The 26,064-nt window shown below is 35.6% G+C and overlaps 5 protein-coding genes across 9 annotated transcripts; 3 read left to right on the top strand and 2 right to left on the bottom strand.

The window, feature by feature from the left end:
* The first annotated feature begins 3,343 nt into the window (after positions 1-3,343).
* On the top strand, positions 3,344-7,660 carry LOC8282088. Of its 2 annotated transcripts, XR_007215202.1 has the most exons (3): positions 3,344-3,950; positions 4,798-5,429; positions 7,400-7,660. XR_007215202.1 is itself a non-coding variant. In XM_002527942.4 (2 exons), exons 1-2 carry the CDS (start codon positions 3,501-3,503, stop codon positions 5,332-5,334), a joined length of 987 nt encoding a protein of 328 aa, XP_002527988.2. In that variant the 5' UTR covers positions 3,344-3,500; the 3' UTR covers positions 5,335-5,532. The 2 variants fall into 2 exon arrangements, 1 of the variants encoding a protein (XP_002527988.2); XM_002527942.4 differs by lacking the exon at positions 7,400-7,660 and having other exon boundaries at positions 4,798-5,532.
* On the top strand, positions 7,005-9,681 carry LOC8282086 (basic leucine zipper 9). The gene is made up of 5 exons (XM_002527940.4): positions 7,005-7,337; positions 8,621-8,735; positions 8,815-9,004; positions 9,071-9,272; positions 9,358-9,681. Exons 1-5 carry the CDS (start codon positions 7,125-7,127, stop codon positions 9,535-9,537), a joined length of 900 nt encoding a protein of 299 aa, XP_002527986.2. The 5' UTR covers positions 7,005-7,124; the 3' UTR covers positions 9,538-9,681.
* On the bottom strand, positions 9,613-10,781 carry LOC8282085 (calmodulin). The gene has a single exon (XM_002527939.4). It carries the CDS (start codon positions 10,262-10,264, stop codon positions 9,728-9,730), a length of 537 nt encoding a protein of 178 aa, XP_002527985.2. The 5' UTR covers positions 10,265-10,781; the 3' UTR covers positions 9,613-9,727.
* A 146-nt stretch (positions 10,782-10,927) lies between these two features.
* Positions 10,928-19,629, bottom strand: LOC8282084. 2 transcript variants are annotated; one of them, XM_025158929.2, is made up of 19 exons: positions 19,492-19,629; positions 17,833-17,933; positions 17,504-17,731; positions 17,098-17,184; positions 16,922-17,011; positions 16,709-16,835; positions 16,258-16,358; positions 15,518-15,686; positions 15,288-15,409; positions 14,848-14,976; positions 14,664-14,762; positions 14,516-14,573; positions 14,363-14,438; positions 14,148-14,277; positions 13,371-13,528; positions 12,783-12,855; positions 12,500-12,694; positions 12,132-12,225; positions 10,928-11,932 (listed from the first exon to the last, which is right to left on the bottom strand). In XM_025158929.2, the coding sequence occupies exons 2-19, from the start codon at positions 17,905-17,907 to the stop codon at positions 11,046-11,048; spliced, it is 2,898 nt and encodes a 965-aa protein (XP_025014697.2). In that variant the 5' UTR covers positions 17,908-17,933; positions 19,492-19,629; the 3' UTR covers positions 10,928-11,045. The 2 variants fall into 2 exon arrangements, with proteins under 2 accessions (XP_025014697.2, XP_002527984.2); XM_002527938.4 differs by lacking the exon at positions 19,492-19,629 and adding an exon at positions 18,772-18,910.
* Positions 19,171-21,630, top strand: LOC8282082 (beta-amyrin 28-monooxygenase). Of its 3 annotated transcripts, none has more exons than XM_048372168.1 (5): positions 19,171-19,309; positions 19,875-20,064; positions 20,165-20,789; positions 20,942-21,129; positions 21,215-21,630. In XM_048372168.1, exons 3-5 carry the CDS (start codon positions 20,240-20,242, stop codon positions 21,521-21,523), a joined length of 1,047 nt encoding a protein of 348 aa, XP_048228125.1. In that variant the 5' UTR covers positions 19,171-19,309; positions 19,875-20,064; positions 20,165-20,239; the 3' UTR covers positions 21,524-21,630. The 3 variants fall into 3 exon arrangements, with proteins under 3 accessions (XP_048228125.1, XP_015580131.2, XP_002527982.2); XM_015724645.3 differs by having other exon boundaries at positions 19,173-19,309; positions 19,968-20,064; XM_002527936.4 differs by lacking the exon at positions 19,171-19,309 and having other exon boundaries at positions 19,844-20,789.
* Positions 21,631-26,064: the final 4,434 nt, after the last annotated feature.

Below are 26,064 nucleotides of genomic sequence, written 5' to 3'. Positions count from 1 at the left end.
ATTTGACCCCTAGACTGGTACCGCCGTCTACAGTCCTTATCACTGAAAGCTGAGAATTAGGGTTTGAACAATTTGAGGCAGCAAAAAGATAAAAGAGTATATATAGAGTCTCTGTACTCTAGTATATAATAGCAACTCTTTACGTCTAATTTCATTCCTGATTGCCCTTTGAAATCCAAAGCTAATATGTGATGTTATTTATTCCAAATATGAAAAGAGTAGTACAGTAGCACAGATGAAATCTCTTTTAACTTAACTAAAAGCGTATAGATGAGATGATAAGGGTTTTTTCTAGCTTAACTAAAATTTCGAGTTACAACTTTAAATATACAGTTATGTTAAAACTCTTGAGATGATGTTTTGCTACACGTAGAAGTCCTACTCAGCACGCTCTAAATTATTTCTGTATAAATATATAAATATATCTATATAAAAAATAACATTCATATATTATATGTCTTCTCTCTCCGTACCGCTAATATAATCAAAACATATGATGGTTTGGTTTTTTGGCCCAATCCAACCCCCGCCCCCAAGTACGCAAGTCCATTTCCCACATTTCAACTTTAACTTAATTATGCTCATAGTCATATTAATCCTTTACTGTTATTTAATTAATTGGGCTAACAGAATTTGGGCTGGAGTGGAGTGGAGGAGGCACCACGACCCGAATTAGAAACAATTCCACCAAACAAAATGGTATATATGTATGTATAGTTTTGAGAGCCTCAACAGGATAGCCCATTATACATGCGCAGAACTGAAGAGACACTCTTCCATCAATAAAATCAGAATTATGTACTACACTATTACTAGCCAGAATGTGGGGACTGCTGATAAAAAAACACAGCCTGGGACTGGGAGTAAAGGTGCCCATTTCTTCTATTCTATTCAAGGGAAGGAAATACCAAATGGATGATGTTCTAATGCTTGCTAATCACATGGCTTCATACATGTTCCTCCTTCCGCTCATAGCTTGGTTCTTTTCTATATGTTTTAGGAGGTCCTTCCAAATGTAGATTTGCTACTTTCCCAAGATGTACAGCCATATTCATTATCTGTTTAATGCAACTTTCATTATTTTCCTTTAAAGCAAAAAATACAAGGAGAGTAGCATAGCATAATGAAACTACACTCTTGTACCTCCCTTAGAAAAATACATATATGGATGTGTTTTTGATATCTGACTCGACCGAACTCTAATAGGACGGATTTGAATAATAACAAATGAGTTTGGGACGGGTTTAAAATTTAATTTTACTACTCGTATCGAGTTCGAATTTAAATCCGTAGGTACCCGTTATCTGAATCTGAATATATTAAAATTATTATATTATATTATATTTTTATTAAAATATTATTTTAATTTATATTAAATTTATGTATGGATTGCATTCATATAATGAATATTTAATTTGATTAGTCTATATATCGTATTTTTATTTATATTAATATATTTAGAATTTATTTATTATAAATGAGTTCGGTAGACGAATACCCATTTAATTATTTGAATATTTATATAAACAGATAGAGTATTTTATTATTCATTTAAATATCAATAAATATATTTAGTGATAATTTAATTTAAATGGATTTTAATCGGACTCGAATAGTATGCGGGTTTTTTTTATTCGAGTTTAAAACAGATTCGGGTAATAAAAATAATTTTTTAATACATGTATTTTAATCGAATTCGAGTTCGGATATTTTTAAATTTCGAATACCCATCCCTAAACGTAGGTTTGTCCCATCATTACGTGAATGTGAATCCACAGACTCACTAACTGTTTAGAATGGAACTCTTTATGTAGAATGATTTTAATTGAAGTCTAGAAACTAGTAATTAAGAAGCTCGTAAATGATGTCTAATCGCTCACAAATTATAATGTAAAATGGGTATTTTTGACATGTAAAAGATAATTAGTTTCCCTTTAGGCAAGCAATCATATTGAAGTACTAAGCACTTAAGAAAAAAGAAAACAAGTGTTATTATAGGTGATCATCTTCTTTCTGTCTCTATTGGTCTTATGTGGATTTCACGAGCACTAAATACAAATGCACTGTCTGCCACCCACTCCTTAATCTGGTTTTGCTCTTCTTAGATTAATATATATATATATATATATATATATATATATATATATATATATATATATATATATATAAAATATCTCAAACCTACGAAGACATATATGTATATATAGTTCAATATCGAGATGGACCAACTAATTTATTATTATCTTTCTTATATCTCTTATTACATGTCAATATAATGTTATATTAGGCATGCATGCATGCATATATATGCATTTCCCACTCAAGCGAGTAAGGGTGCATGCGTATAAATGGAGAATGATCCACTCCTATTCCTATATATTGCAATCCCCACTCACACCAATAGCTTGATTAATTAGGTACGCACGTAATTAACTTTATCATGCATTCCATCATACCAATAGCTTGAATTCTTTTAGTTTTAAGCTTCTTTCTCTCGACATTGCCATAACCATAAAGTATGTGTTAAAAATCTTAATTAGCTTTCTCCACTAAATGAAAAAAGACGAATTTTGCATATATGAACTCACCCATTATGGACGCATGTCACTCGCATACATATATGAATCCAATTAAAAGGAGAGAGACCTAATGTTAATTGGAACATCCAAAAGATTGCTAAGGCTCTTTTGAATTTCTGTCGGCAAAAGTGTCCTAATAAATAAGGCAATGCAAAGGCAATAATTGAAAGCAAATCCATTACTAGTGTGTGTGTGTGTGTATATATAAAACAGGTTGATGGGTAAAAACAGGATTAGTTTAAGTGAGGATGGTAAGATTAACAGAGAAATGGCTGTACGACTATTTGAAGGGTTGCAAATGTTTAAATTGGTCCCTTTGCAGGCATGAATTGAATATGGGCAATTAAGCAGAGTGGCCTCCAGAGTAAGCATGAACACATAGAGCACCAGTTTAAGAAGAGAAGCAGTGAAAAGGGTGAGTCAATATACATTTAGAAACATGCAATAAGGGCTTAATTAGGTTTCATATTAAATAAAATATAATACGGCTGCAGCTAACAATACCTTAAGCAATGTGCAAGTGTGCAAAAATGGAGAATGAGGCTAAGAAACGGTTACCAGAATAAGTGGAGATACACGTGATTTGCACTGTCTGGATCAATGATCACGACAGAGGCGTGTGCTTGTGTTTGACCACTTATTTCCTTTCTCACTTCCATCCGTGCTTATCAAGATACTAATCTCATTTTCTCTTTATTGTTACTTTCATATTATTAATCACTTATAATTCAATACAGATGCCGTAATCTAATCTGAACAAAAAATAAAAACTTGAAAACTATTCTGAGTGTCCGACGCCAAACTCATTCACAAATCACATAAATTTTACAAGCAGAGACTTCAAGAAAAACGAGAGAAGAAGAAGATCAGGAATAGTTATATAAAAATTAGGGTCAGGGTCATGGTCATTATTGTTAATTAATGCAATTTATTTATTGTACAAAAGCAAGCAATAGAAAAGAAACAAAGAAAGAGGAAAAAAAGGCAGGAGGTATCCTTTTTGTTGTAGTTGAATGGCACATTGAAACAAGTCCACATGCATTCCTTGCGCGCGTATATAATATAGATGCCAACACATTAGGCATCGAGCCAGAGCAAGCATTTATTAGGTATATTTCGGCACCCTTTCTTCTGTATACATATTTACAAACGACAAACCATTGCCTTTGCCTTTGCCTTTCAATATATACATTACAACCATCCATGGAGTGGAGGAAATGTTATATGGATGTGGTACTGGTGCCGCTTGGATTTATGATAACAATGGCCTATCATGCTTGGTTATGGCATAAGGTTCGCACCCAACCCCTCTCCACCATCATTGGTACTAACGCCACCGGCAGGCGTTTCTGGGTTTCTGCCATGATGAAGGTAATTCCCCTATATGCTCTCTCTTTTCAATTCTCTCTGCTTTCCACTTTCACTGCACTTGTTTCTCTCATCACTCTGCTTGCTTTCTATACATGTTCCGTTTTTTGCTTCAAAACACCTTGCTGCTGCCAATTTCTACATTCTGCTTTGCTCATCATCATCATCATCATATCCCTTATCTCAATTGTGCCATTGAGTATCTTATTGGAACGAAGCAAACGAATATCCTCATTTATTATTCCTATATTTCAATTCTAAAAATGAAATATCACGTGGCCATGCAAAGTTTTCGATTAACTTTCATTTTCACTGACAAGGTTCACCACTGCCCACATAGAATTCATATGCTCTTCCCTTTCGAGTGTTCTGATATGGCCATCGATATGCAAAACTTGATTGCAAAACTATCTTCTTTTTTCCTAAATAAAAAAGAAAAGAAAAGGAAATTACCTTACTTGCAGCGATTGCCTTCTCTTTGTTGCATTATATGATCAATTATGGAGGCATACATAAAAAGCAAGCCTCCTACTCTACAGCGGGGTTAATTTTGTTTTGTAATGGAAAATGTGTAGATAGTTAGTTGGTTCGGGACAAATGTTTCAACAAACCTTTATTATATGACAAGCAACCGACTTCATATGTCCATAACTCCCTTCCATCTTCTTCCTCAAATCTTGCAAACTTTCTTTTTCTTGCCATGAAAATAGCTCTCCACCGCATGTGCTAGCTTTTATACTCTCAGACGAAACGGCACTATTATTTTCATAGGCTTCCAATCCAAATACGCATGAAAGAGGTTAGATGATAATACGTCATGTCAAATTTATTGTTTTTCTTTTTGGTGCAGGACAATGACAAGAAGAACATCTTGGCCGTCCAAACACTTAGAAACCTAATCATGGGATCAACCCTAATGGCCACTACATCAATCCTTCTCTCCGCTGGGCTGGCAGCCATAATAAGTAGCACATATAGCGTGAAGAAGCCGCTAAACGATGCCGTATACGGGGCGCACGGTGAATTCATGGTGGCACTAAAATATGTAACGCTCTTGAGCATATTCCTCTTCTCATTTTTTTGCCATTCGCTTTCCATAAGGTTTGTGAATCAGGTAAACTTGCTCATCAACACACCCCCTGATCCAATGTCTATTGTGACTCCTGATTATGTTAGCGAGCTGTTAGAGAAGGGTTTTATTCTAAACACAGTAGGGAACAGGCTCTTCTACGCAGCAATGCCTCTTCTGCTTTGGATATTTGGACCGGTGCTAGTCTTCCTGTGCTGCGTTACAATGGTGCCTGTGCTTTACAACCTAGACTTCGTATTTGCCAATGGCACTGCGAAGGGAAAGGTCGGCGTCAATGGAGAAAGGGAATTTGTCTAAATTATTATGATTTTTCTTCTTTTGTTTTTTTTTTTTTTTTTTATGATCGATAGATGTAATGTATTTTAATTACGTGTACGTCATTGTATTTACATATATATATCCATGGGCAACTTATTCGTAGATGATAATTAAAGGATGAGGTATGCATAAACGAAGAGATTGGGAGGTTGAATAATATGGCTGATTATGAATCAACTCTCTCTCCCATCATATCCACTTTATTTCTGCCATACTCTATACTTGAATGTGCTTTCTCCTCTGTTCCATTAATTAAGAAAAAGAGAAATGAAAAAGTTTGATGGGTTAAAGCCCAAACTGTTGCAGTGGACTTGGATCACTCTCAAGTCTCAACTTAATGCACTTGCACTTTTTGATTTGTGTGGTTATTGTTTTTATGAATCGACTTCATAATCATAATAGAAGTTGATGGGTGGGTTGGACTTGGACAGACGCTTCTTTCCTTTGTAATTGTCCAAAATCACACATATATGTCGACAACCGGCTCACTTCTTCTTTCATGTATCATCCTCTATAATCTCTATTTTTTGGTATAGTGACGTGGCGGCCTAACTGTATAGATTTTTCTTTTTATGTGCCGAGCGCGCTTTTCGGTTAGTAATTAATTCATTAAATAGGTAGTTTAGTCCGGTCCAAGTGACTAACTACTGCCCAATGGGTTTATGGCTTTTGGAACCACAGCCAAGCCATTATATGATAATGATAGGGAGTTCCTTCCTTTACTAATTATTGGGTGCCTTTTTCTAGTATGCACTCCCTGTAATTTATTTACAGTCTTGATTATTAAAAAATTTATTACCTATTATTTGTTAAAATATAAATACGGATCCGGATGCAATCTGTAAAAGTAACAGATTATGGTACTAGACCTCGTGACTGTGAAACCACTCTCACACTCAAATTAACATTTTGAGAAGGTCAACGTAAGATGTTTAAATAAGATGAAACTGACATTAACTTTCTCATGATGTTTGTTACCTATACACGTAATAGTGACCCAAGTAGAGTAATTTGCTTACTGCGTTCACTGAACTACAATAACCAAGAATCCACTTTCGAGTTTGAAGGAAGTAAAATTATGTTCGAGTAGATTTCCAGCACCCGAAACCTTTCCTACAATATGTCCAATCTATAAATTAGCAACAAAGGCGAGCCCATACTCGCGTAGGGCTAGGGGCGATCTCCTTAGGCGAGTTTCCATCAGTCTAAAATAAAGGAATTGTCTCGCAAGTATAAAATGTCAAAGAACTCTTTGCTCGGGAGGTACCTTAACAAGGAAGGAAAGGGAAGGCTAAAGTTGAGAGGACCAAGAAAGTAAAGAAACAGACTGCCAATGACATGCCTGCTTTGTCTAAAGTAAGCAAAAGTTAGGAAAAGAAGCAAAGCAAAATAGTAGTCGTCTGCGTTGGTAATAATAATATAACATGTAAAGAAATAAAAAGAGAAACTGGAAAAAGTAAGTGGAGGCATCACATCTAATCTAATCTAATCAGCAAATTTGTCCAAAGGGTCGGTGGCAGTCCAAATCAGCTTTAAATTAATCATCTGTACATGATAACCCTGTCCCTGTAACTTATTTACCAAAATCTATATCTTTCTTTTTTAGCAGACATGAATATGCAATTATGTTAGAACATTAAGGATATTATCATAATTTTACAACAGTGAGAGACGTATTGCTTTGCTTCTGCTGTATATATTAATCCAACACTCGGCTCAATTCCCTCCCCCTTCCCTTTCTGTCTTCTTCGTCTGTGGTAATATAATAAATGAAGGAAACAGCAGGCGATGATATGAGGAAGCGAAGTGAATCAGAACTTGCCCTTCAAGACCTTATAAAGAAGACTGCTGAGGATACCAAAGGTGAAACCCAATTAAGGGATTCTTCTGATAACCCTAATCCTTTTCTCGGACAGCTTGATGATTGTCCTTTTCTGGACTTCTCTTCTCCTGATCTTTGTTTCCCCTTCAGAACTCATCGGGTAATTTTATTCTTCTCTTTTTCCTTCCATATCCAAACACACACACACACACACACACACACATATATATATATATATCTGTACATATTAAAATGAGAAAGCGACTATTATTATTATGTTTAAGCATTGAGTAATGAAGATCGACAAACATGCTGAGGTCTGTGCCTCCAAATTCCAATAATGTTTGGTAGCATTTGTCTACATTATTGGCTTGTTTACTTAATCTTTATTTCATATTCAGCGTCTAATGAATTACTTTTACCTCTAAAATATGTAATTATTAAAATCTTTTTTAGTATTATGTAATATAATATTACTAGCTTACTATAAAATTTGTTATAAATACGATAAATGATTTTATATTAATGTATAAAGATATTAAAAATATTAATACTTTATTTTTCATTTTGTTGGTAAAATAATAAAAAGTTATTCTATTTTACTTCCATTGTTTAATTCTGAATTAATTCATAAAAGAAATAAAAATAATAATCTTATCTTACATTTTATAAAATTCAAATTAAGTTAGCATTAATTAAAATTAAAATAATAATAATAGTAATAATTAAACAATGATAAAAGGATTAATTTAATTTATTCATTTAGGTAAAATAGAGCTATTAATGCAGAATTTTAAATTAGACTTTTTAATCTCTAAAAAATGACCAGCAATTGTTCAAAATATACCAAACCCCTTTAAAAAAACAAACCCTCTTTTTACCATAGCAAGCGAGTAAATTTTCACTAAATCTTTGGATAATATATGATTGATATTAATATTTGTTTTTCTGCTATCAATACTTTTTTTTTTTTTTCAATTTGGATATCTACCATTTTTTTTTATAATTTTTGATTGACGGGAGAGCCAATAGACTACGGAGTGTACTCGAATTCGAAACCTCCCAGGGATATAAAAGAAAAATACAAATACTCTTTACTATTTAAGCTAGACATAAAAAGTGAAATATTTTTAATTGATTTATCATAAAAATACTAATTTACTAATATTCTAAGTAAGCACGTGGAATTTATTTTTTCATTTTCTCTAAAATGTATACATCGCGTGAGTTGACATTGTTAATATATCAAATTAATTAAAAAAAAATTATTTCAGATGGTCATATCAACAATAGGCGCAAAGTAAAGTGATAGATACTTTAAATTAAAACAGAAATAAAAATATTGTTATAAAAAAAAAAGTTAAAATATTAATACTAATTAAAAATGAGGTCTATAATATTATTATTATTAAAAAGTATATTGAGAAATGGGGAGCAGTGCAGATACAAGAGATGATGGATAGTTTGTCAAATTGTGGATTGGGAGAATCGCTTTTGTGGTCTCAGACAACTGCGAAGACGGAGCAATCCAGAATTGAGGCCCAATCTTCAGTTTGTGGTACCTCACATCTCATCTATGGCTTATTACTTGTTTACGCCAGAATACAAAGTTAACATCTAACATTTGCATGGAACAGTGAGCAGTCCGATATCACCAAATAATAATAATATGAATATGAATACGAATACGAATACGAATAACAAAGCAGAAGCTAAAAGTGTAAGAACAAGAATATCCACAAGTACTTCTGAGCAAACAGATGATGAAGACGAAGCCGGTCCTTGTGAACAGAGCACCAACCCTGTTGATATAAGACGCATTAGGAGGTAAGTTAATATCTGTTTTAATTTAATTTAAATGTGATGAGTGAATTAGTATAATTGGTTTTGCAGGATGGTTTCAAATAGGGAGTCAGCCAGACGATCAAGAAAAAGAAAACAAGCTCATCTGCAAGACATTGAATCCCAAGTTTATCAACTCAGCGGTGAGAATTCATCTCTTTACAAGCAGCTCTCATTTGCTACTCAACAATTTCGGGATGCTGATACCAACAATCGTGTCCTTAAATCTGACGTCGAAGCTTTAAGAGCTAAGGTATTGATTATGTATTGGTGTATGTTTATATGCGCCTTCTCTTTCTTATAGCTTATTATAGAGTCTGAGTGGATGGATGCTGCAGGTGAAGTTGGCGGAGGATATGGTGACTCGAGGCGGCTCTTTAAGTTGCAGTATGAATATTCAGCTGCTCCAATCCATTAACAATCTCCCCAATGTATCCCCAACCATCACTATAAACGCTCCTCCTCCTCTTGATTCTACCAGCGATGCTGTTAGCTCTTTAACTGACCTTTGGCCTTAGATTACCATCCTTCTTCTTCTTCTTATGTTATTGTTATTATTATTTTTAATATTCTTACTTGCTTGTTTTTGGACATGCTGATGATCCCTCAGGAGTTTCATTATATCAAATGATTATAGATCAACATAACAATTCACATTTTCATCATTGCTATTATTGTTACTATTAGTAAAAAAGAAATAAGAAATTATTAAGGCCTCGTCGTCATCATCATCATCATCGACTCGAACTCTGTAAAATCAACCTTTCCATCCATGTTCAAATCAACAACCTTCAACATCTTCTCAATATCAGTGATGTCCCAGCCCTTGTCCAGGCCCAGGCATTGCAGCACCCTTTTCACCTCCGCTGCCTCTATATATCCATTCCCATCCTCATCAAATATTTTGAAGGCTTCATGCAGCAGCTGCTGTCGCTCCGGCGCCTGATCCAATCCACTAAGAACCTCTTCCGCCGCCACTTCATTTGCTGTGAATGTCTCTTCTTCTTCTTGGCCATACCCCAGACCGAGCTTCTCCACAACTTGGCGTGCTTTCTCCTTCTTTATCTTGCCATTATTCTCCATATCAAACACAGCCGTCAAGGCCCTGATCATGAATTCATCAACTTGATGATGAGGTACTGCACTTGGTTCAAGGCAATTAGGTGTTGACCTCGATCTTGCTGCTCCTAATGCTTGCACGAGGTCACCAGCCAATCTGCAGCACACTCCTGCTATCCCAATCATTTTTAATTTTTCAAAATGCTATATCCTGTTCTAACAGTAGGCGAACTGTTTGTTTGCCTTCCCCACTGCCCTCTGCTTCTTATATATACTCACGAACTCGTCTAATGCTAATAATAAACATATAAAAGAACCTTCATGCCAAATTCATTATTGTTATTGCAATTATTATTGCTTCCAGCTGATCAGATCTGATGAATTAATTTCCTATATTATTACATTAAAAGAGAGCTTAAAATTATTTTAACCAAAAGCCAAGCATGAAACCGCGTTTTTGTAGTTGTAGGTTGATTGAATTAAATTAATAATACTCTCCTCTCCTCTCTGTCTGATTCCCTAATTAATTCAACATCTCACGTGCCTCTGCAACTGCATATTCCTCATTTCTTTTCTTCTCTGCTCTCCTCCTCCACTACCATCTTTCCTTTTTTCTTTTGAGAATACTTTTTTATTATTTATACTTGCATGGTTCATAGTTGTATCGTATCTCCTCGCCCATGGCTCTACCCTTAATTAGTTATTCACATCTAACTTTCCAATTTTTCAAATTACTGTAGCTTTCACCCCCAATCGACAAGCTTGCTGCATTTTCCACCCCATTCTCTTTGTGTTTTGCTTACACAAACCCCATCACCAGCGATATCAACTGCACCAACCCAAAACAGCTCTATTCACTTTTCACCTTTTGATTAATTTAAAACTAATCGTGTATAACATCATTATTACATCTTTAAATATGCAACTGAGATCCTATGCAAATTACAATACAGGTTACAACCGCTACTTAGTTAATCAATGGTTTTCCTATATTTAGCTCTAAATCGGGTCCTCTTTCACCAGAAATTGACAACTCTTCCGGCAATGGGACATTCACCTCTGAACAAACAAGCTCAGCGATTTTTCTAGTCACAAAACCGACTGACAATTTGTTCACAGTCACTGCAATAGCAAACCTGTTTTTGATATCGCAAAACCCTGTGGATCCCCCCATTCCTGAATGTCCAAAGCCAATTAAAGATCCATCATTTGAACTATTCCTCCTAAATCCTAGTCCAAATTTTCCATTTGGAACCGCCAAGTTCTCATACTCGCCTACTCCCAAAAATGCATCGTGAATTCTAGGATCAGTAAAAATCCTTGTAACATTATCTCTTTTGTTACCATCACCGCCTGCAAAGCTGTCAGCAGCACTAGCACTGCTGCTGCCATCAGTAGCAAGCCTGGTGTAACCATCATTACCATTATTACCCTCCTCCAAATCTTTATTATGGTTCCTTGAATAATCACTGGATCTCTTCTTTGAAGTTGTAGTCACTTCCTTGCGTTTACCTTTTTGCTTTTTAGGGGTTTTCTCGGAAGAAAATTTGGGAATGTGGGGGTGGCTACCGAGGGCTGGCTTGGTGAAAGAGGAATGCGGTGGTGGAGTCAGGCCTCCATCAGCAAGGGCTGCATAGTACCGCGCAAGAGCACGGGCTGAGCAATGTCCGTTGGCAGCGGGTATGGTTGCACGGCGCACAATCAGCATGTTAAATAAAGCAGGCACAGTAGTTAATAGTTGGGTAATGTTGCTTGGCTGGAAGGTGGATGGCAGGTCAGGACGACTTCTCATCTCTACAAGTTTGCTGAGATCATTCATATCTACCATCAGGGTTGCCAGTCGAGATTCCACACCTGGAGGAGAACCAAAAGACGCATATGGAGTCAATTATCGAGGCCAGTCAAATGTGACATTAGGCTTATATAAGCTAGAGCACTACGGTTTTTATTTATTGAGCACAGGTAAGTAGATCAAAGCAAAGCAAAGTCTTCGCACAAGCTTGGGAAGCATCTGCATAGCTTGAGCATTAATGCAGACATATTTGACACGTACCAGGAGGAATTCCTACATATAGCTCGCCTTCAATTTTGAGGGGCCGAATAATTGCTTCTTCAAGGATCTCCTGAAATCTCTTACCGGAGGCATGCTGTTTCAATTAGGAACAATATTAAAACAGACAACAGGTAGACTCCTTGTCAAAGCATTGCTGAGGTTATTAGTCCCGAGGAACATATCAAAATCTAACATTCTAATCACATTATCCATACCCAATGAAGAGCCTTACCACCAAATCCGTGCTTATTAATTTAATTTCTCCTTTTCTATCTTTATTTGTTGTCTCTGGCATTTTTTAACTTGCAAATGTAGTGACATTTGACCTTGAAACTCTCAGTATCCAATACATAAGAACGAGAGAATACCTCAATTATTCCACCACACAGCCAACCAAAAGACAGATAGTGATATAACTGCTCCTTGCCAGGCTCTGTCTCAGGTACTGAAAGACAAATCTGATTCAGGCATTCATCCCAGTTACATAGTTGCATAGGATTTTCTTCTCTAAGGTTGGACAATGCATTGTGCAAGCCAGATGTATGGTTAAGCACATGATAAACCTATTGGAGAGCACAAATAAGCAACATATAACAAATAACAAACTTCATGAGGTCGTTGGGTAAGAGATATTAGAACAAAACTCCACACCTTTATAAGATCTTTTCCACTAGTTCCAAATTGTGGCCAGATATTAGCAACACTATCATCGAGCTTGACTTTTCTGCAAGACAACATGCAGCAATGTGTAAGGTAGCTACAGAATATTTATACTTCAAGAACTTCCAAGACCTCCACATGGTAAAATCCCATATAATTTGCAAAATATGCAAAACATTTTAAATCGCTCCTAACCATCTAATCAAGTATATCTCACTGGTGCAACGACTCGATTTCATACCCTGTGCTGAAATTCCACAATTAGAACTCTCATTCTCAAATTCATATATGCTGAATTTGATGCTCGTGCATGAATTGACAAGGACTTTTAGAGTCAGAGACAATAAAATTCATGTTTACATCTGTTTCTTCTGAATAGTTACCAGCACATGCAGACTAATTAAATATCTTGCAGCAGGAGCTTAGTGATATTGAACTAGAAGTACAAGTTTGTTTATAAGTTTGTTGGGAAGAAATTATATGAACAAAAAATATGCATCTCTGTGAATCTTTTCCCCAATAGTCTGGTAAAATTTAAAGTATCAAAATAACTCTGTGGTAACAAAAATTATTACATACCCATTGTCAACGAGCCAATGTAACATTCCTGCTGTGATTCCCTTTGTCACAGAAAAAACAGGAAAAAGGCTATCAGGCTGAACTGGGCGAGGATCATATCTTCCAAGGACTCCTGCAGCAGTATCAATAATGACCTCTCCATCTTTGTAGGCACACACCTTAAGACATCATTGTTTGAAATTTATCAAGATTTAACTGAAGCCAATGTTAATCTTTGTCATGTCAAAGAATCATATATTAGACCTTATTTAACTGTTACTTTGTCAATTATAAATGATATATTTAATCAGAAAGGCAGAAAAATAATCAACAAGTACTTGTATTTAATGTGTTAAGCTCTACTGAGAATATTTTGAAGATAGATTACCCCATCGGACAGGACCAATGAAACCTGTATGTTCCTGATCCTAATATGATCAACCGTTTGTCCTAGCTTCAATGAGCATAATTTGCACCTAACAAGGTTACAAAAACCCTTTCTACCCCAAGCAAGCCCCCTAAAACAGATTCAGGCCTGTTCTCTAATATTTAAACCCTTCTTAACTCTCATTATCCACATTGCTTCTCAATTTCTTACAAGGAAACCCTTTTTCTCCAATTTTGGCTCTCTTTGGCAATACTTGTTTTTAATGAAATAAGGAAAACTAGCAATACTGAGAATGAAATGAAGAGAATTTCAATAAGAAATTACAATTAAATTTGTAGTCATGCTACACAATCATAAAGTGGCAATTTAGATAAACATTCTGTCATACAAATAGACATAATAGCGCAGACCTGGATTCCAAGTATTTTGTCTTCATTCCCAAGCTCAATTAAAAGCTGCCTCAACTTTGTCTCTACATCTGAATGAACAGGTGTATTGTGGATCCATTGTGCATTTACTGTCGGTCCCTTATTGATGTTTCTGAATATTGAATAAATAGTTCAAACAGAAAGAAATAGCCAGAAAACCATAAAAAAAATTGATATAATGATTAGCATAGACTCACCCTTGCAGAGCAAATTCTGCAAATGGTCTCATGATCTCTTGATATATGATGCGGACGTCCATCGTTGATGAAAGCCCTAAATCCATGAATCACATAAGTAAAGAAAGGCACACTTCTGTGTATAGACTAACAAAAAGGGATTTCTGTACAAACCTCTCAAAAGATTGAGGACCCTTGAAAATATTACAATGTCTCCAGGAAATGCATCAACCTAAAAGGATTGCTTGTTATTAAATCTGAATGTTGTTAACATACAAGATCATGAAATATATAGGTAGAAGGATGAGATGCTAGGACTCACTGGATTAAAGCGTTTAACTTCTTTTTGGCTGAGCTTCATCTTTTCCTGTATTACCTTCATGTTTTTTGATCTTTGCTCGGCCAAAGATTTCATGTTTTCCTTAATAGGATTATTGTTAGTTTTATGTGATAGGACTAGTTGAAATTCATTAGAAGAATGTGAGAAGCAGGCAGAGAGTACTTACAAAAGCTTCATTCGCTGGCGTTGAAGTACGAAAGAAAACATTTGTTACTTCCATAGCCTGCTCCGGAAGGTCCAGACGCAGCTTGAGCCCCATTTCTGCAAAGGCTGACAAAAGGGCTACATGGTCCCCCTGTAACATATAAATTCAAAAATTACTTCACAAAAGAACAAAAAAAGAATTAGAAAGTAAAAACTTTATCTAGTGATAATTTAAAAAAAATAAAGAATTATCTTCAGTTACAAGTTCACAACTACCAACATTGAATATGGAAAACCTGAAGTTGGCTGAGGTCATAGGGTCAAAAAGGAGAGTGAAAACACAACTTATATACGAGACAGGATTGCATTAGCAATTGGATGCACTTACAAAAAAATAGTCTAATTCTCTACAATTCTACTTTTTAACCATGAACACAATTAATAAAGAAAAACTTTACAAACCTCAACAGATGCTAGAAACATTTTGGCCAGTGCTTGTTTTATAGAAGAAGATATTTTCTTTGTAAGTCCAAAATCAAGTAAAACTGGCCGATGTTGAGGATCCTTACTCACCAGGAAATTTCCTGCAATATTCAAAAAAGTAAAATGATTTAACAATAGTGTAGCATGTTAAGTTATCATTTGTAAAGAGAACTCTAGAAAAGCAAAACGTAAAGATATCAATATAATACCAGGATGAGGGTCGCCGTTAAAAAATCCATCAATATATATTTGATAAGCATAGGCTCGTGTTATTTCTTCAACAACCTTTTGTTTGTCAACACCATAAGCTTCAAGAGATTCAAGATCATTCAAACGAATTCCATCCATGTACTCTAAAATTAGGACTTTTTCACTTGACTGTCATTAGAACAAATAAAATCAAATGAAATTAATATAAGAAAATAATACAAAAATTTGGTTAGAGCAACAATTAGTAGCAAGCTATATTTTAAAACCCGGCCTGACACAATCAATTCAATAGGAAAAATTGAACATGCGCCTTGACCGGTTTGGTAAACTTCAAACCTAGAATTTGTCAAACATGGCCAAAACCCATAAATCTAGTCAGAATCGGAAATATCTAGTCAAAATCGGAAATGTTCAACTTAGCAAACCCTTTCCTTTATCCAGTCATCATATAGTACATAGATCCTTGACCCGAAGTCCATTCCATTTACTAAGCGACAGTGTAAAGTAATGAATACTAAGACTTTATGGACACATTCTTGAATATTTAATTTTTTTATTTCATATCATGCACATGATAAAGGGTTCTGATACCCGCTTCCTCCTCCCCATCCCTTGAACTTTCAAATCTTGGATGGGAGAATGATATATTCTTTGGAATTGCATTACATCCAAATGCTTCCAGCTTTTCAGGTAACATTTTCACTTAAGCAAGCACATTTGTCATAAAAGTGAAAGCTACCTGAATAACCTCTGGTATTAAAACATCCACTTGATTGGCATGCCTGCTATCCTTATTTTTATTTCTGCAACCAAGATTACTAGACACAATTCTGGTATTCTCTGCAGGTACAAAGAAATCTATCAATGGAAAAAAATAAATCAAGAAAGAGTATGCTAAAAAGTCAAGATAAACATAAACATGTTGATCAGAAAACCGAGAGAAGAAATTTGGGTAGGAAATCAATATCAGGTTCTTAACTCCTTGATGTTTGCTAAATAGGGTAACTTCTATAAAGTGTAGGATGAAAATCTCAGGTCTGCAAAAATGCAACATAAGTGGTTGAAGTTCCAATCCACAGATCTTGACATGCAAGAAAGTTACTAACTCTTACACCATTGCCAACCATCACTCTGCAACATTTGTGACTAAATTACCTCAACACAATTATCACCAAAGAATTAACACATACCAGCTTCAATATTGAAGTCAAGTTCTTTTGGAGCTTCTTTGCACCACTCATCTATCATGGGATTAAAGTCATATTGTGGTTCTGCCCATGCTATCCAGTCAACAATTGACTTGGCATTCTTTAAGTCCTACAAAACAATGGCACGAAGAAAGACCTTATAACGATTGCAACTTTACTCTTCATGAGATTCGTAAGGACAGAAGAGTGCCCAACCTCTAATATAATTGTTTTTATGCCCTCATGTTGAACTTTAACAACCACCTCCTGCCCATTTATCAATGTTGCACGATGGACTTGTGCAATCTATAAAAAAAGCACAACAAGGGATCAGTCCAGAATGTACTCTTGCCATACCTCTTAAGGATTATTCATTCTATGTGCAAGCTTACTGATGCTGTTGCCAAAGGAGTTCTGTCAAAATATGAGAAAAGATCATCCAAGGATTTCCCCAATTCTTTCTGTATAGTCTGGCAAACCTGCAGAAAGAAAATAATAACTTAGTAAACCAAGTGCCTTTGGTATATAAAAAAACAAAAAAACAAAACAATGCCAAATTCTTTATTTGCAAATGTTTGTAAAAGCAAATTAAGTTCTTCAATATGTTATGCTTAAAATATTTTAAACTTTAGTTGCTTTATCACCTAACTTGGCTCATTTTCAGATAAAAGCTGTTTCAAAGTCTGTCTTATAAGTGAACATGCAACCAACTAAACTGCAGTACATTATCATCTATACAAAACACAAGTTAAACCAGAAAAATATGAGACTCTCACTATTTGTTAAATAAAGACTAACCTCTTGCAAGGGACGAGGAGGAAGAGAGTCCTGTAACTTCTTGAGAAGAGATATATATGCATGAGGAAGCACATCAGCACGTGTGGATAAGTACTGGCCAAGTTTTACCCACAAACCTTCCAACTCTATTATCAAGTTGAGGACACGCTTAGCATTGCGCTCATGTGCCTTCTCCCACAAAGCAGTTTTTTTGGATTTGATGGTCCATTTATCTCTTTGCTGTATAGCCTTCAGTACAAATAAAAATGAAGAAAAGAGGGGAGTTAATTGGCTTATAATTCAAAAGTACCATGTAAAGAAACAAGTAGGTAGCAATTAAGAAACAATACCTTATAATCAAGATAGATCATTATGGCCACTGCGAATACTCTCACCCGCCTTTTGTAAATGTTTCCCCATCCCATAGTATAACAAGAGGAGCCAAGAACAACTGTGTTTACAGATATTAAATGAAAATAAAACAGGAACGGTAGAGGGGAAAAAATCAGATTGTGCTTGCATGAGCTAAAGAAACTAATATAATCATTATAAGGATATAATAGTTGATGCAGGTATCCTTAATGTAAGGAATTATAATTAAATCAAGAAAGTTATCGGAAAACAAACTAAAAACAAATATCATGAGAAATATTAAGTTCTTGACTATGATCAGAATAATGTAAGGGAAGCTGCATAATATTTTATTAATTTTATTTTACAGTAGCATCGGATAGAAGGTAAACAATCACTGTGTTAGAGGCCAAAGCAGAAAGCTATGTCTTATTCGCATGTTGATTTACAATCGACAATCTCTGCAAGAACAAAATGCTAACTGAGATTGGAAGCCAAGTTTTCTGATAGAAAGTTGGAGAGTTGCGGCGAGAAGCTGCGAACACCTGTATTACTTAGTCCAATTTCTCAATAAAAATTTGGGGAGTTCCCAGGTAATAGTATGAAAAAAGAAAAGTGGTGTTCTTGTTTGGTTAAAAACAGAATCAGAAGAGACAAGAGTTAAAAGGAGATAAAAGAAGATTTCATTGGATTCTAAATATTAACAGTTAGAAGCAGCTGATTTTGAAGAAAGCAAAAAATGCACATCCGTTTCTTCACTGTATTTTGCAACAGAGAAAAAGAAGAATTGAAACAAAAATCAAATATAAAGCAGAACTGAAATTGAAACTGCAGGAATCGATTATGGAATTGACACACACATATTCAATTGTAAAAGAATTAGAAAACAAAATCTAACAGTAACAATTGTGATTACAGAATTTGTAAGGTAACTTTACCGAAAAGTCGAAGCCTTTGAAACGGAAGAGAGGAAAAGAAACAAAAATGGTGAAAATATCGAAAGGGTCGCACATAAAAAGTGTCGTTTGTGAATCTTGTTTAATTGGACTGGTAATCTCCACCTGCTCCTCCTAGAAATTTTGACAATTTGAGGAATCACGTGGCAACTGCTTAGATAGGTCAGTTTGTAACCGACAAGTCACTCTAGTGTTAGGCGTGGAATGGGAGAAAGGAACGAGGGTTGGGAAAGAGAGAGAGATAGAGAATCTGAGCCGTGGAAACTTATTAAGAGAAAAGTAAGATATTCGAACGTGGAATCGGTGAAAGGAAGAAGGGTCTCTGCTTTAGGAATCAGGAGAGAGAGGCAGAGGCAGCAATTCTTTGAGCTTTCCAAAATTGTCCGAACTCTTTAAACCAAGCGGTCACCTTCCTTGCATCTTCCCGTTCCCGCGACTCCACCAACCGCAGCCGTCTGTTTCCTTTCATTAAACTCAAATTCAAAATTAACTGTGCTGTTAACAGTTAGACAACTCAGAGGTTGCTTATCAATTCTTGTTACGTAATAAGTCTGTTGAAAGATACATCCTTAGAGCTGCTATCTTAGCTTTTCAGTGATCATACTTTTCAGAAGCTATCCAGCTACCTACCTACGCATTGGACGCCTTACACAATCAGCAACAAATCTATAAATGATTTTGAATCATTAGAAATTTACAAACCTTTTTCATTTGCTGTCTGCTACTTTCAGTTCATTGAGATTGGAATCTATAATTCAGTGGTTTTTGCCTCTCGAACAATCTTAGATACCGTTTTATTGGTTATAGTTACTTGTAGTACATAATTGAACTGAATAGATAGATACAGGGATAGCCGGCTTTGCATATCCTTGTCCTTGGCTTCTTTTTTTCTTTTTTTAGTTTACTTGATATTCTTATGATCGTTTGTTTTTGATTGATTCTTACATTTGTCTTTGAATTCTCATGGCGATGGATCCATTCCCCCCGCACGCACACACATATATATACACCTTCTGCTCTCTTCTTTTTCTTCATTCATCTGAACACAAAGAAGATGGAACTTATTCATTCTGTGTTTATTTCAGCTATTTTCTCAATCGCCCTTGTGCTGTACTTTCTAAATTACAAGTCTAAACCCAGAAAAGATAGGGCAGAATCACTAATCCCCACTCCACCAGGTACCACTGGATGGCCCCTCATCGGCGAAACTTTAGAATATCTGTCCACTACCAAGGCAGGTATCCCTGAGAAATTCATCAATGATAGAAGGAAAAGGTACTCCTCCAAGCTCTTCAAGACCTCTTTGCTTGGCCAACCTACCGTCCTTTTGTGCAATGCTGACGGTAACAAATTTATTTTCTCCAATGAAAACAAGCTCGTCACCTCCTGGTGGCCTAGCTCTGTCGATAAATTCTTTGATACTCAAAATGCATCCAAGACTGAGGAGTCCATGAAGATGCGCAAATTTGTGACCCCAGTTTTGAAGCCAGACACTCTCCGCAAGTATGTCCATATTGTTGATGCTATAACAAGGCAACATCTTCGGGATCATTGGGGTGGCAAACAAGTGGTTGAGGTTTACCCTTTCGCTAAGGATCTCACCTTCGTCCTAGCGTGCCGTTTGCTTTTAGGAATTGATGATGAGGAAGCCATTTCACAGCTTCAGAAGCCATTTGCCCACTTTTCAGCAGGGCTTCTGTCATTGCCACTTGATCTTCCAGGGACCAATTTTAGGCGTGCTATTAAAGCAGCAAAGCAGCTCCGCAATGAGTTCGAAGTTATGATTAAGCGCTGGAAGACTGATACTTCACAATCACAAGGCATATTGTCCCAACATTTAGTAGAAATCAATGAGGAGGGTCAATCTACAAGTGAATCCGAAATGGCAACCAGGATTTTAGCTTTGATAAGTGCTTCTTATGACAATGTAAGCACTGCAATGACCTTTGTCATCAAGTATCTAGCAGAGATGCCCAATGTGTACGATGCAGTCTTAAGAGGTACCTAATTAATCCTTCTTATCATAATTAACAAAATGTGCTTTGTATATTTATGTATCTAATTATGAGGATTCAGGACCAAATATTAACTCACATTTGCAATTAATAATTTTAACGATTTAAAATGTATTAATTTTCACGAATTAATACAGAGCAAATGGGGATTGCAAAAGCAAAAGAAGCAGAAGTGGGATTGAATTGGGATGACATACAAAAGATGAGGTACTCATGGAATGTGGCAAGTGAAGTGCTAAGACTCCATCCACCAGCTAATGGAGCATTTAGAGAGGTCATCCATAACTTCATGTACGCTGGATATCTAATTCCTAAGGGCTGGAAGGTATGTTGTGCAACATGACAATTAATTTATCAAGACACGTAAATGGTCAGACCCGCTGAATGTTGATTTTTGACCCTTCAAACAGCTGCATTGGAATGCATTTGCTACGCATAAAAGTGCAGAATACTTCCCGGAGCCAGAAAAGTTTGAGCCATCGAGGTTTGAAGGAAATGGGATAGTACCTTACTCATATGTTCCATTTGGAGGAGGAGCTCATATGTGTCCTGGGAAAGAATATGCCCGAATTGCAATGCTAGTTTTGATGCATAATGTGGTTACAAATTTCAAGTTGGAGAAGGTGTTTCCTAATGAGAAAGTTATAGGCCTTCCTGTCTTAAGGCCAGCCAAAGGCCTTCCACTGCGCCTTCATCCTCAGCATTCTTTAAGTACATAATTTATTTTAGAGGACCTCCATAATCTACCTGGATTAATTTCAATTCTAATCCAATGTTTTTAGTTTATTTTTGATAAATAATCTATTAAGCAATTAGCTGTTCCACACTTCCACTTGTTCGAAGTTCAAACCAGCCATGAAATACTTTACTAAGATAGTAATGGGATAATCAGTATAATCTTGGTTAATGTTGAAAAACAACAATACATATATGCAATAAGAAGAAGAAGAAGAAAAGCAAAGAGATGAAATGTGGCTAAATATATCAGCAAGCCAAGCATGCATATCCTAATCCGATAGAGTTGATTGGCATTGGGCTAGAATTTTCCTAAATGGTATATCGTCTGGGAAAGTGAGAAGCGGCGGCCTGTAGCATATACAAAATGACGTGAAAACCTTGTGTTTCTTTTATGCATAAAGACATATATAAAGATCGTAAAGCAGATTTGCGGATGCTTTGAGAAAGATTAACAAAACACATCATCATTGATGCCTTGTTCAAGTCCAACAAAAACATCCCCCTCGATCCATCCAATTCCTTTTTCTTTTGACAGCTATTCCCCATCACTCTTGCAACAGCTTCATGTAAACTTACCGACTGTCCTATTACATTGCAACCCACAACCTTAAGTCTGGATCGGCATCAGCCATATTTAATTACTAACTCAATATTAGTTCCCCACTACTGCTAATTGGCATAGCTTCTGTGCATGTTGCTCCAAATTCTGTACAATGATTAGAGGGATTGAAAATTTAAGGGGTCTTGCATTCTCTTCAGAGACCAAATCTATTGCAAGATTATATTCCCTTCCCAGGTACCACTCCCCTTTGAAAGAAAAGGTGGAACACCATTCTACCCAGTGGGATCCACACTGCCAATCCAATTGAGTAATGGTTTGGATGGATATGGCAATTTGACATGAATTTGACGGTGCCTTTAGGCCCTCTCTGCCCTTTGGCTGGCACTACGGTCGCTTTCTTTTTTAGGATTGTATGCCTGCCTGCTCCCAATTCTCAGAATATATGTGCTTTCTTCGCCTCATCAATCCCCTTACTTACTTCTTTGGCTATAAATACACACTAGTTTTGCAAGCCATAACACACCACACAGCTTGGGGCTGGCCTTGCATGAAGAGGTAGAGAGTGTAATTCAGCCAAGGATGACTTGCCGGCACAGCCTATATATGTCTTCTACTCACAGCTGCTAGCTACCGGCAAGTTGTTCTTGGCTACATTGTACTCTTTTCTTCTCATGTCAGACCTAGCTACACTTTCTACTGAACATTGAGCGCCGGTTGTTGGAAGCGTAATCATACCAAAGCACTAGGGTACGCGTTCCTTCTTTTACTATATACTTCAAATTTATCAAACTTCTTTCTCTGCATACATATCCTTGGCGCAATTAATGTTTGGTCAAATTACAATCATTGTTTTCTGCTTGTTGTATGAAATCAATTAGAAGAAAAATGGAAAATCACTCTCTCTCTCTCTCTCTCTCTCTCTCTCTCTCTCTCTATATATATATATATATATATATATATACTCTTATAGTATCACGAAAAAAAAAAAAAAATTGTAGTAGTCTAGCTTTGTATATTATATGTTTTGATGCGGAACTATATATATATGTGTGTTTGTGTGTGTGTGTGTGGAGTTGCTTGCATATATTCTTGTTTTGCCACACAAAAAGAGAAAAGAAAGATAATTAAAAAGCAAAAAGGAGGAGCACAGTGGCCGATCATGACCGGGAAGAGCCGCTAAGTTACATAGGACAAAGGGAAAAGAGAAAAAGTGATTCATGCAATGCCAGCAGCACTTTTACGTAGTTTTCATGTGGCTGTCAATTTTTTTGGTTGTGTTTCTTTAGCTATAAGCCTTAAAATAGAATTACTATTACCACTAAAGAGAAAACCAACTGTAAAAAAGCACACTTGCTACGACTATATATATATATATATATAGAAATTAAGACGAAAAATCAGCAATAATATGGGGAATTCATTCAGAAATACATACATATGCATGTATACTTGAGTTTGATGTGATGTTGCTGAGAAGCAAGAAAACATATGGGGCCATCTTTAGTTCGAAAAAGTTTTGTAAATGCGGCTTCCACGTTTCTGCATTACTACTTCCAGACCTTCACACTGCTTACACAATCTTAATCAGAGCCTTAAAAAGAAAATGGCTTAGTCCCGACTCAGCTCGTCAATTTGGTACCATTTTCTTTTCTGCTTACTGTTTCGACACGATCAGATTCTGAACTCATGCATCATAGGCAAATGGATTCTAGCTGTATAAAATTAAACAAGAGACAGGAAAAGGTGTGGTCTCCACTTGAATTCCTGTCCCCATATTCCATTCAAGTGTCCAGCCGTTGGACCGGATATTACTGTTAAGCAGACCTGGCAATTGGCACTTGCAGCATTGATTTAGTGCAAAATGCATTATATATATATATATATATATATATTTCTTACTTAATCCATGACAAAATGGATTCAGCAGTAGTAATTACTCTAAAGGGCAGTTGGCAATTGGTTAGTTACCTTAGCTTTTATAGATTGAATTCGATAACCATGTCATCCAACTGTCACAAAAATATTTTAAAGCTGTCACGAAATACCCTTTGCTATAAAGAAAATTGTCACCTATAACTATGGGTAGCTAAAAGTCAATATCAATGGTGATACCAATAGTTTGTCACCGTTTTACTTTTATACTTAAATAAATGGACCCTTTCAGTGGCATCTGCCACTCGCAGAAACTAAATTGATACATGACCACATGATTGATCGATGATGGCTCCCAAAACAGAAAATATAAATATAAAAGAAACAACTAAATGACTATAAATTGATGGACAAAGGTCAAGAGAAAGAATAAGAAAATGGGTATTATATGAAATAGTCTTAAAAACAAAGAATTTGAATTTTGGATGTTATATGTGTGTGTGTGTATATATATATATATATATGTGGGAGTAAAAGAGAGAATGTGGTGTTATGATATAAACGATTGGCGAATTGAGCATACAGAGAACGGAAGTTGAAACAAAATGTGAGCAGTCCGAATGGTTTTGGTATCTGAAAAAGCATTACTGTATTGTTCTTTGGTTAGGCAGAATTATGAATAGCACCAGAATCGGGCAGACCAGCAAGTTCAATTATTACTTCCACACGTCACACATATGTATGTATGTTTCCATTATATGACTTTTGAATTACGTCGTAACTCTCAGTACAAATCTGAAAGCAATAATTGCGTTATGGAACAAAACAAATACCACTCTCTCTCTCTCTCTCTCCCATTCAGAAACTGCCCTTCATCCAGATTCCGTTCAGGCAGCCCCGTCAAAATCCTAATGTTTCTCTTTTATCATCCATATATATTTATAGATATTTTGATATCAATAGAAAGTGGGAGGTAAAATGTGTTGCCTTAATTAATTAATGCCATTCCTTATCTTTTCCAATTGTAAGTCACGTTGCTTTTGCGCCTTCAATTCGCAAGTTGCCTTGCTTTACCTAATTCACTTGTAAATTGAATGTTTTGGATAGAGAAAGTAAAAACTGAATTAATTATCTGAAGTCATGATATAACCAAACTCCCTCCCTGCATCAATAATAGATAATAGATGCATACATGTCTCCTCAGTTCACTATATGCCCGCAATCAAAGTAATTTTGCATTCTCACTAATAACTTTCAAAATTAAACCTAACTTATACATACCTATCTAAGCATGGATTCTCTAAACTAGTCGTCAGATTGCCTACTAATTCTAATACCTATCTATAGATGGATCGCCTTTTCAGTTAATAAACATGCATTCATGTCGCTCGAAAAAGTATGACACGGTGCCCCATTATGCCTATTTCTGAAACCACTCATCATGCCCGGCTTCATCTGCAAGACTAACTTAAGAATTAGAGTGATTTTCTATATACCAAACCTTGAATTCCTAACTGTATCACAATCAATCCATATGATAAAAAAATAAATAATAATAATTCATGAAAAAATCCAAAAAGTACTTCTTAAGAAAAAAGAGGAAGCATCCCTTTTACTTTAGAATTTGCAATTTTTCTTTTTTTAATATTTCTGGTTCACATTAATACTCTATTAATGTATTACATAGTCTGTTATTACATTGTAGAAATTAACAATATTAGTTAGTTTGATATTAATTTGTAAAAGAAATATTATATATGGCGGACTCAAAATGTGATTACAAAAACTACAAAGTTGGAAATCGTTTAACAAAAATGAATAAAATAAAATAAAAATAAACAAAGACTAATTCGGGGGCATTGGGCCCTATTTTGTAACTTTTCTTTTCGACATGAAAACTCTACCAACCAGTCCAAACACAAACGATTGATACAGAGCCCAATAAAATTATTTTGTTATCCTTTCCTTTTCTTCCTAAATATATTTATATTTTTACAAGAATCACAATTTTATATAACTAAATTAAAATATCTCGGTTTGGCCGAAATTTCTTTCTTTTTAATTCTCATTTCAAATTTTTTAGATTTT

The sequence above is a fragment of the Ricinus communis genome, chromosome 3 (genome assembly GCF_019578655.1).
Source record: "Ricinus communis isolate WT05 ecotype wild-type chromosome 3, ASM1957865v1, whole genome shotgun sequence".
Taxonomy (NCBI): Eukaryota; Viridiplantae; Streptophyta; class Magnoliopsida; order Malpighiales; family Euphorbiaceae; genus Ricinus; species Ricinus communis.
The sequence above is the reverse complement of the archived record's forward strand: the minus strand, read 5'-3'. Positions and strand labels throughout refer to the sequence as shown.